An 11,443-nucleotide genomic window follows, 5' to 3' on the forward strand; every position below is an offset into this window, starting at 1 on the left:
TGATAGTGATGATTGATGCTTTCTTTTCTTCTTCTTTTTTGTTTTTAAGGAGGGGGGATAAGGAGGGGGAAGGTACCAGTCAGGAGACTCGAACTCGAACTCGAAACCTCCTGGTCAGCATGGGCATGAAGCACACCACAGCTCACCAACTGCACTAGGCTGCTGTTGGTTAGTGATGATTGATCCTTACTCATATTCCTACTGTGATATCCTACTTTTAAGTAAGCTAACCATATTTTGATTCAGGTAGTTCTGCCACGTTATATGTTGGATAGGATAGATCTAAAATTTTATGGACAAATACACCCCAAGGTCCCCGTTTACATGTTCTAATCCAAACAAAATTGGAAGAATAGAAGCATTGAAATATTCAAGACTACCAAGAGGATGCATGCATGGTAAGACATGATTGAGTTTGAGCTTAAAACCTGATGTGAGGCACATTCCCTATGTATCCAACACTAACAATCATTGCATACTTTCTCGTAGCTTACATGGGTATAAAAGGGCATACCCAGTTCATGAGGCTCTCGCCACTGCGGGGTTTGAAAATGGTCATAATGTATGCAGCCTTATCCTGCTTTCGCAAATACTGTTTCTAGACTTGAACCCGTGACCACTTGGTCCCAGTGGAACCCGTAACCTTACCATTGTTTTAATACACTATTCATATAAATAATGAATACTAAAAATTAAGGTTATAAATTTTAGGATTGCCCGATTGAGGAAAATATGGTATAGCATGAACAGAAGAGGACTCATTTATCTTCAATATCAATGATTTGAAAAGTCTTGATTTTGTAGGTAGCATTACAAACAAGTAATTTCCATAAAAATAAATTGAGTTTTGGATGTGTTAGATTCCATAAATTCCTCCAAACCAATTGCATGTGATTCCTTTCCCCAAGGTCGTACTTTGTTTGATCATGTATTAGTTGGCAGCTATTTTAGTTGTGAAGATACCTCATTTCTCCTCTATCATAAGCTTTTGACATATCTAATTTTAAAATAAAATAAAATATTTTTTTCCTTTTTATCTGATTCAGAAAATAAAAAATCTCATGAACCACCACTATATTTGTTTATGAAATGCCTACCTTCATAAATGCAGACTGGAAAGGAGAAATGTATTTGTTAAGATGGTACTCAAGCGGAGTATGAGTCAAATTATAATTAGTTGGGTCAATGGTAATGGGCCTTAGGCTAGGCTTTTTTACACTATTGAATGATACTTTTTTTAAGACAACCATTGATGTTACAAGCAATTTCCTTCCTACACCAGCAGCGTGGGAATCCCTTCCCTCCTTATCTCCCACCCCAAAAAAAAAGAGTTGAGACGCTTAGATGAATTTAAAAGAGAGATGGAAGATTCCTTCACAAATTGCATTACAATTGAGAACCGAGTTTTCCCACACCCAAGGGGTTTGGATGGTATTGAGGTTAAGGGGGTCAAAATCAAATTGAAACCGTAAAACCGTTTAAGAAATGGTTCAATTTTGATTTTAAAATTGAGACAATTTAGTTATACGGTTTAAATCAAACCAAACCATTTAAACTGTTTAAATCTGAAACAAAATAATTGAACTAGATTCATTCAAATAAAATAATTGAGTTGAATTCATTTAAATACATTAGTATGATAGTATTCAATGTTTCTATGAATATATTGGTTTCTCTATGAATTAGAATCATGTCCTTTTCAATGTGACTTGTTTAATACATCTAACAAGTATTAGTGTAAAACAAGCAAACCATTTAGGATCCAAGTATATTTAAAACCATGATTAAAACCATTTAAGACCGATAAAGCAAAATGTTTAAGAATTGATAAAATTGAACCGTTTATTAAACACTTCGATTCTGATTGCATCTGAAAATCCGTACACCAAACCGATCCGATTACACCGAAACCGAACGGTTCAAACCCTTAGCTGAAATGGTATCGTGCAAGGGATTGGTGGTATTATCAACTTTTGAGGGCAGACATTAATAACCCTACGATGACTAAACCTTATATTCTATATAGATGATGGAAAACTTTCTCCTTTCACATGGTGTGAGTGCAACTCATGTACTGTACTGTCGCAAGCTGAAAGGGGGCCCAGTCCTATAAATCCAAATGAGAGATTTGTCATTTTCACCTTAAATGTAATGGACCACCACCAGACCAGTGAGGTCCCTAAAGCCAGTTCTAGGACGAGCGGTACGTCTGTGATCAGTCATTAAAAGGTTATCCGACCAACTTTTTGCAGTCTCATGTTTCTCCACTACTATACTTTTTGTGGGGTTCATAGAACTGGGGCCCAACCATAAAAAACAACAAAACCACTCCTACTAGGGTTTTAAACAAGGAATCGGAATCTAAATAGTCTCCCCAACCGATTCTGATCCGAATCCTTTCTAGATCAGACGGAATCGATAGGAAATTGGCCATATTTTGCCTGAACCCCCAAGAATTGCCTACTCCAAAACGCCTAGAATCGGGATTTGGCTTAGCCAATTTCTGAATCAGGTCTAATTGATTCAGATCCAACTCCATTCCTGATTGGATGTATTCGATCAAATTCTATCTTGCCTGCTCCAAAACGGCAAGAATTGAGTTTGGACTCAACCGATTTCATTTCCAGCGATTCAACTCTATCCAATTCTGGTTTTTAAAACCTGTTCCGTTCCCACACCCACAAGAGAGCTTTCTAGGGAATGCATCGTACATGATCCTCTCTCTCTCTCTCACCTTGGGACATGTGCTGTTAGGGGCCCCATGGGTGCACCCTCACTGTGCCATGGTCCCCGGGAATGTTCTTTCGGGTATAACTTCGGTTGTTTATTTACAAAGAGGTAACGCCAGAACTCCATGGTCCATGAGTCAGAGACTCAAAGAGCCATTCTATTTTCCGAGGCCCATTCAAATTGCCTGGAGGGAATCCAATGAGATTCACCTAACGGAAAATTATCACCTCCAGTTTGCTGACCGGCCCAGTTCCCCAGTTCCTCTAATAGGGGGATGGTGGACCCCACCCGGGCAGGGTGTTTGGGCATGGGTAGAGAGGTCATTTCAGCCCCCCTTTGTTAGAGGAACTGGGGAACTGGGCCGGTCAGCAAACTGGAGGTGATAATTTTCCCTAACGCTTTAAATGTTGGGATGAAGGATTGATAGGTAGAGGGGTCAGAGCACCAGCATTTCCAAGTTTTCGCCATTCTATTTTATGTCTTGTGGGAAAGAGTTTTCTGTGCAGGGTGCACACTAGCTCCAAGACACAGTCCTTTTGTCCCTTGTTGAGACTTGGGACTAGTTAAGAACAGATGAACAGCTTTCAGAGTACAGAGAACTAGGAGGAAGAGCAAAGAAAGCCCAGAAACCCAAAACTTCATCCTAGGTTCCTTGTATCCCATTTTAAATCCATGATAGAAGAGCTTACAGAGTACACAGAACTAAGAGGAAAAGCAAAGAAAGCCCAGAAACTCAATATTTCATTCTCAACTTAGGTTCTTTGTATCCCATTTTAAATCCTTGATAGAAGACCTGAAACCATCTGTCTCCATTCCTTAACTAATATTTTTTAGCAGTAGTTTTCTGTCTGGGAGTGTGGCCTACACCAGCACTCCCATGAGTCTATCTCTCTCCTCCTCAAAACAAGGGGACAGAGGTGTCTATGCATATGGGGAAGAGAGAGATAGACTCATGCGAGTGCTGGTGTAGGCCACACTCCCAAACAACTTTCTCCCTATTTTTAATGGACAAGAATTATTCCCCCTATTTTTAACATGTTATACAAAATTAGAATATCCAAATATATATATATATATATATTTTTTTTAAATGTGGACAAACAAAATTACATCATTGGAACCTAAAGGTAAGAAGTCATGATAAAACAGATCATTGGACAACAATGATGATCCCAGCCTGGTCTGTACCCAAACTTACTTCTATAAGCCTATATAAACAAAAGTTAAACCTGGAGCCATGTATGACTGTTAAAATGGTTCTTCTAAGAATCTTCAAAAGATGGGTTTTTGATCTCTCGGAGAAAATATGGCATGAATTCATCCATAGATTATAGATATTTAAATTAAACACCAAGTATCATCAGAAAATTATGCACTAGAATAACTGAAAACAAAGCCATATGTAAGCATTGAAAATAATACTATGTCAAGAGGACAAGTGATCCACCAGAAAAGATTGATCCAAAGTCATAAACAGATGGCCTGTATTCAATGCAATAGCAAAGCTTCATCAGAAAATGATGTACTATAATAACTGTAAATAAAACCATGGGTGAGTGTAAATTCTCAAATTTGACCTCTCAGACTAGAATTTTCCCTGAGCTCAAATCTAAATAGATTGTACTTGGCATTCAGAGCAAGAGTTTCACCAAAACTTCTCAGACTAGAATAATGAAGAAAACTTAGATTGCAGAAACTAGGTGTAATTCAAATAAAAATGAAGAAATCAACATGCATTGATTAACAAACACAAAACCAGTTGACATAGAAGTATTTGAAAGGACATAAATAAACTACGTATCTCATAATTCCTACTGGAGCAGGGGGAGGAAAAAATACACCATACCAGAACCCCAAAATCTGCCACCAATTGAAAATAAATCTAAAATGAGCTCCATCACAACCACTGTGTAAGAGGATTAACACAAAATGGGAGAAGATTGAAGATAGAGTTGCTGACCGCTTCAGGCACACCATGATCTGAGCTCATAACATGCTGTCTGTTCTTGCAGGCAACCTCCTGAAAAAGTTCAGGGGCACTGAAGGAAGCCTATGGCGGAACCTTGGATGCCTCAACACATAAATGCCTGCGATAAGGGCTACAACACGAAATGGTGTTACATACAGTACTATGGCAGCAATCAAACAGAAAATCACAAACAAAGCTGTGGCTCTCGGATCCCTCCAGCTGAGCAGAGACTGTAACCTTTCCCCTTGGGTTGCCAAATCACCAACCACAGTCTGTATCCTCCCGGCCACACTTCTCAAACGGTCATACCTCATCCTCACAATATCTGCAGGTCGTGAAGTAGGGAATGTGTCAAACTCTTCATCCAATTCATCAGGATGTGCATTATCAGCATGCGACAGACGGGTATCCATGTGAGGCGGGTTTCTTGGCCTCCACCGATAGTACCAAACCCCAATCAAGAAAAGGTAGAGAAAAACTGTGGGCAGTATCAACTCTGGATACAGGACCAATATCACAAAGAGGATGTGAATCAGAATCGTTGTAAGAGGGTTTTTCCAATTGCATATCTGATCAAACCATCTTCCAACAGCAATTAACCCACTCAGAACCCCCATAATCCTGAAAAAATTAGCTTTGCTCCTCCTCATACTCCACATATGCGAGTCAACATCCAACATATATTCGACAATCTCTTTCCTCAGAGGTGGTTCTGCACGGCTTAGCCTCATAGAGACAATCTGAGTAGCCTGGTGTCTCAAGCTATCAAGCTGAGTAACAGATAATGGATGAAGGTAATGCATTTTTGGCAACAGAGGTTGTGTATATATATGCATCATATTTAGCAAAGACGAGCATGTAAACCTCACAGCCAACTGAACTTCACCCATCTTCTTCACACCCGAGGGATGTAAAACCAGGAGAGGATAGGAGTGTGTGTAAACCCTATCAGTTTCAAGAGTAGAAAGACGAATCCTTACCTTTCCAATTCGTGAATCCCTAGCTCCTCCAGGCTTATCTCCTCCTCCATGCAAGTGACAGTTATCAAACACACCAATTGTAATGACAGTGCAAGGATCAAATACTTCCCATGTGTATTGCTCATTCCACTTCGGAGTAAAGCTATCTATGATGGTTCTCGTTCGCACCCACTTCTGCCCATATTTGGCCACACAATAGGCATCTGTCGTACCCTTTCCGTCCTTAGTCTTCATTGGCATCAATCCCTGAGCATTCAAAATCCCCAATTCCAAAACACCAATGTTATACTTCCACAATTGTTTTGCAGTCGGCCTAAGATCACTGCTGTAGTGTGTTGATTCATCCAGAACATGATACCCACCTTCCAAACAGATCCTGAGATGAATCCTACTTGCAAATTTTATCTCCTTCTTCTTCTGATCCCCATCTACAACCACCACATGCTTCTCAAGATTATACCACCTAGTGTTCACAGGCTTATAATCCAATCTTCTTTCTACATTCTGCAAAGGAATCACGCACTTCCCCAAAACTTCATCCTTGTTAGGTCCAACTCTATCTTCCACACTCAAAACGAGGTGCTCCTCAAAAGGTTCTGCTGCTACAAACATCAAATCCTCATTCCACATCGGATTAATAGTCCTGCTCTGAGAAATTCTAGTTCGCAAAGCCTGATTACCAAGGATAGCCTTAACATAAACCTCTGGGAATTTACCCTTTTCAGTAGGTAGCAAGTCCTGAGCTTCAATCACGTTTACCCTCACATACCAAAGTTTGGGGGAGAGGTATACCTTTGATCGGATGTTAGCAAGGCTTTCACTGGTTACTGTGGCCGCATCTGAATGCCATGCTTCAGGAAATGCTTCGTCAGCTTGGGTGCCCATCCAAACAGCCAACATGAGCTCCCCTTTAACTTTATCTCCCTTCCGATCTTCTAGTCTGTACCATTGCGGTGCTAAAGGGCTGTCAGGAGGAACACGTTTAGGGATTTCATTGACATCGAACATGACTCGGCCAACGAAATCATCCTTGACCATATCCTTATCCTTCACTGTAACCTCCAAGACAGAAGCTTGAACTCGATCCTTTGAGAAAGCAAAGACCTGGTTCCACTCCGGATTTGTCTTCTTTTCGAAATGGCGAGTGGTGCCCTTGTAGTTTCCAAGCTTCACTTCGACATACGGATCAAGGCTCCCAGTTATATCTTTTGCCGGTAGGTCCTTGGCTTTGACAACCCGAACGTAGAGGTACTGCATTTGTTCGACCAAGTCATAGGTGCTCGTAAGCTTGTCTCCAGTGACCCCTCCACCACCAAGGTGGGGCGAGGTCTCCTTCAAGGAATAGTCTTCAGGAGGGGGAGGCCGCTGCATTTTTTACGTTGAGAGGGAGTATCGATTGATGAAACAGAAGGAATTGCAGAAACGGAGGAACTTAAATGAAGCCAACGGGGGTTTAATTACAAAACTTCCGGAATTCTAAAAATTCGGAACACCAATTTAAAGAGCCGTTATGAACAAATAGAATAGAGGAGGTTTTCTTCAGTTCCTTTTCCCCCCTTTTCTTCTGGAAGAGAGTAAAGATTTCCTAGACTCGAAAACTGTTTCCCGTGATTTCTGGCATGTCGATAACAGAAACTTCAAAAATTCAAAAAATTTCAAAGCAAAACGTTATCAAACCATCGAATCTCAGATAGGCCAACGGAAACTTGAAGAGTCAAGAAGACAGAAAGATAAACGAGACACTAATACTCAAAACTTTTAGATCTTAGAGCCTATCAGAACCTCGGAACGGACACAAGGTCCGCAAGTTCTTAACTTGAACCACTTCATCCTAGATACAAATGAACTCCAGAAAGGAGATGCAGAACCTCAAGAGCCATAGGAAACATGAACTTGTACAGTAACTCAGTAAGCACTTTCGTGAAATTCCAGATCTGAAAGAGCCAAAACCTGCAAAACCAAAACAAAACCATGAGTCACGAACAGAATCACTTGATCCTCACCGCACATTCTACTCATGCAGTTGCAATAGACTGAAAAAACAAGACTAAAACTACATACATTCAAAGAAACTTCTCACGACACAGTATAGAAAGCTTCTACGTAAAACTTCCAGATCCCAACTTAAGATAAAGCCCCTAAAATCGTAACAAAACCAGTGAGTTGCAAACTTCAAATTGGCTACAACATCTCAAAGGTTCCCAATAGAAAATCTACCCACGTAATAGTGTCACAGCGCCGAAATGACAGTTCCACTAGACATAAATTTGCGAGAAAATATCAAACCAAACCAAACCAAACCAAAAACGTTGGTATCTGATAGTAAAAAATGAGAATGCAGAGATATCCAAATTCCAGGGGAAATAAGAACAAAGGAAAGGACGAAGCAACGGTGTCGTAGAAGTGATGATACCTGAGAGGAACTGAGACTAGAGAAGAAAACCCTAGATTGTAGATGATCCAGAACGTTCTTCAAGGTTAAGCAATGAAAAATCACCTTTTCTCGGCTTTTTCTGTATCAGATTTTAAATGAAAATGGAAACAGAGAAAACAGTCACAAAAATGGGAAAATAGACGCTTTGTTGGTGAGATCTGAATCTCGGGAGAAATACTCAGAACCTACTCCGTCTATCTCTTTCTTTTGCTTTTTTAAATAGTGAAAAATGGGGAATCCAAGAGACAAGTGCGAAGACCGTGGTCGGAATTAACTCGTGCGACGACTGGTGTCTTCGCTCTGGGCCCACCTGTTTCTTAGACCGCCACAATGCATTTTCTCGAGATGGGCAAGCGATAAGTCATAATAAGTTGCATATTGTTGTAGAGGAATACCAGTTTTAGATATTGGACCGGGACTCAAACCAGAAAGGGTCCAGGTCAATCTGATCCGGTTTAACTACGGTGAAAACCAGAAAGGTGGCCGGTTCCAATTAGATCCGATTTCTTGGTTCGTTCTGGAGTAAGAGCCTAATAAAAAGTGCAGGCGGTTGGGAGGGGTTCCCCACAATAGAAAGACATATACTGTGGAAAGAGTATATGGGTCCGTGGTACCAGTGCGGGGTTGAATCTATAAATCACATTAGTTTTTTGTTTTTTCGGTAAGGGAAAAATTTATTGAAGGAGATGGCAAGGGGATAATGATATCATATATCTAAGCCTGTAAACGGATCGGATGTAATCGAATTCAGATATTTTTTGGTCAAATACGGATATCTCTAAATGGATTTGAATGGATTCGGATGCGGATTCGAATGGATTCGGATGAGAATCGAATTCGGATTTTCGACCATCCGTTTACACCTCTGCCTTGTGTAACCCGAACCTTCCTCCCCCTAGTGGATACAATTCACTCTCAATCCATAGTTTTAGATCATGATTCTCTTTTCCTCATATTCTAGAACCTGTTGAATCTTCAAAAACCCTCAAGATCGTTATTTACTTAATTTTTTATAATTAAGTATTTAGATTCAGATTTTTATCGGAGTATTCGGATTTTTTTCCTGATATCTCTAATCGAATACGGATGCAGATCGAATTTGGATTTTCGATTATCCATTTACAGCCCTTGATATATCACATTAGTGATGGAATGGAAAATGATATCATTCACATGGGATCAACCTCATGGCCACCGTTGGATGCTTATGTGTGGTGCACTGGGTACTGCCGTACTGCAGAGGATAAAAATTGACCCATAATCAAGCACAAAAAGGTCTGATTTGAAGTTGACCGGTTTAGTAAAACTACTCTAGTCTAGGCCGGTCATACTCTTATGACTCTTGATTTGCAATCAGGGGTCCACAGGAAGAACTGTACAGTCTCTTCGTGGGACCCTCTCGAGATGCAGTCTAGGATTGTAAAAATTAGACCAGACCGGTTGAATAGATTGAGCCAACCGATCCAATTCCTTATTGGTTCAGTATTGATTTTTTTACTTAAAAGAGTTATAGAGAGTTACAGTCCACCGCTTTCAGTTTGACTCGTCATATGCATGGAACTAAAAAATATCGTCTCGTGGCGATAAAATGGACGATATTTTATACCTGTGGCGGGATCCAGCTGTACTTTTGTCCGCGTCTACAAAAAAGACCTGTGAGTGGGCCCACCTTCTGCTTCACTGAATATGTTTAGGTAGTCCTGATCCTACCATACTGTGGGACCCAAGAAGATCTGGCCATCACCTGTTTGGGTCCATATCAGAGTAAACATAAACATAAACATCAACTGGAGCCGACCAAGATCCAATCAGTTATTTTTAATAATCCAACGGTTATTGGAAACTGACGTACCTAAGGTCTGTTTCATTGGAAACACTGTGAAGCTTAGTCTTTTGGGTTATGGGAAGGTGGGGTGGGGTGGGGTTGTTATTGAAAACGGTAAAGGATGTGGTGAGGACACGTGGTAATCTTGGTCACATATGTAAATTTGCAAATAGGCTTTTGTTGTTTCTTTTCAGATACCTTTCCACGTGGCAAAAAAAGAAAAAGTGCTTAACGTAATTTGATTGTCTTCATGTGAGACATGTCATTTCCTCTTATTGTTACTCCTATAACAATTCAAAATTACTGTTATACCCTTTATGTAATCTATACTCTTATAATAATTTAAAATTACTGTTATACCCTTTATGTATGGAAAAAATCCTCTCTAATTCTTTCCAAGTGCAGTGCCGAGAGCTCAACATCTGGCAAGCACAACCGCACGACATCCAATGGTGTTGAGCTTGAGAAGAAAGAAAAAAAAAAAACTGATTCAATCACCTCAGATATCATTGGATGTCATGCCTGCCAAGTACTCCAAGTGGATAGTGCTATATCCGCATATGCATTCGATTAGCTTTCGAACGGATTCAGATAATGCTAAATGGATACAGACACGGATAGAGTTCGGATATTTTTTTCATTTACATGTAAATATAGCTTTTTGGTTAGCTATAGCCTATCTGTATCCGTATCCGTATCCGTTTAGCTTTCGGACGGATTCGAATAGTGCTAAACGGATATGAACACAGATACGAAAATGGATTTCGGCTATTCATTTACATCCATACTGCCAAGTATCACCCTCTCAACCCCAAACTGCACCGCACTCGACAATCAAGAAATTTGAGAGGATTTTAATCATGTATGTATACTCTTATAGCAAATCAAAATTACTGTTATACCCTTTATATATGGTTTGGTGTTCTGAGGGGCTATGGCATTTAATTGCATCTAGAATTCTGGACATGCTTCAGTATCCAAAAATTCCTCCACTGAGAAGCAAGCTTTTAACATTCGGTATCTAGGTGTTAGTATTGGTTTCGGTCGATATTGATACCGATAGTGATACAGATTGACCATATTGGGTTGGATCGGACACTTTTACTCTCAAAAGTAACTATACCATTGATATTTGGAACATTTTTATCCTCCGACGTTACCGATAGCTCCAGTCGTATTGGTATCGACCAATACCAAATGCCGATACAATAGTGATACCTAAATCCATGGTCTCATGGCTCTGGTTTTCCAATTCACATGGTGGATTCTTAAATGGGCCCATGATTTATTTGATCAAAAAAGACATATCCAGTGCACGAGGCTCTCAGTACTGAGGTTTATAATGTACATAGTGTTACCCCAACTTTCACAAAGAAATTGTTTCTATACTCCAACCCGTGTCCATTTGATCAACCCAATAAAATTATGGTGTAGTGGTGGGATCCTTCTTAAGGAAAGAAAAGGGAGAGAACTAACCATATTTGCAGTCCCTTTCACCTTTGAAA

At 40.0% G+C, this 11,443-nt stretch overlaps 1 protein-coding gene across 2 annotated transcripts; it reads right to left on the minus strand.

Moving 5' to 3' along the window:
- Positions 1 to 4,396: 4,396 nt before the first annotated feature.
- LOC122642476 (FT-interacting protein 3) lies at positions 4,397 to 7,900 on the minus strand. Of its 2 annotated transcripts, XM_043835977.1 has the most exons (3): positions 7,741 to 7,900; positions 5,680 to 7,629; positions 4,397 to 5,469 (listed from the first exon to the last, which is right to left on the minus strand). In XM_043835977.1, the coding sequence occupies exons 2-3, from the start codon at positions 7,048 to 7,050 to the stop codon at positions 4,717 to 4,719; spliced, it is 2,124 nt and encodes a 707-aa protein (XP_043691912.1). In that variant the 5' UTR covers positions 7,051 to 7,629; positions 7,741 to 7,900; the 3' UTR covers positions 4,397 to 4,716. The 2 variants fall into 2 exon arrangements, with proteins under 2 accessions (XP_043691912.1, XP_043691911.1); XM_043835976.1 differs by having other exon boundaries at positions 4,397 to 7,629.
- Positions 7,901 to 11,443: the final 3,543 nt, after the last annotated feature.

This window comes from Telopea speciosissima, chromosome 10, assembly GCF_018873765.1.
Source record: "Telopea speciosissima isolate NSW1024214 ecotype Mountain lineage chromosome 10, Tspe_v1, whole genome shotgun sequence".
Classification (NCBI taxonomy): Eukaryota; Viridiplantae; Streptophyta; class Magnoliopsida; order Proteales; family Proteaceae; genus Telopea; species Telopea speciosissima.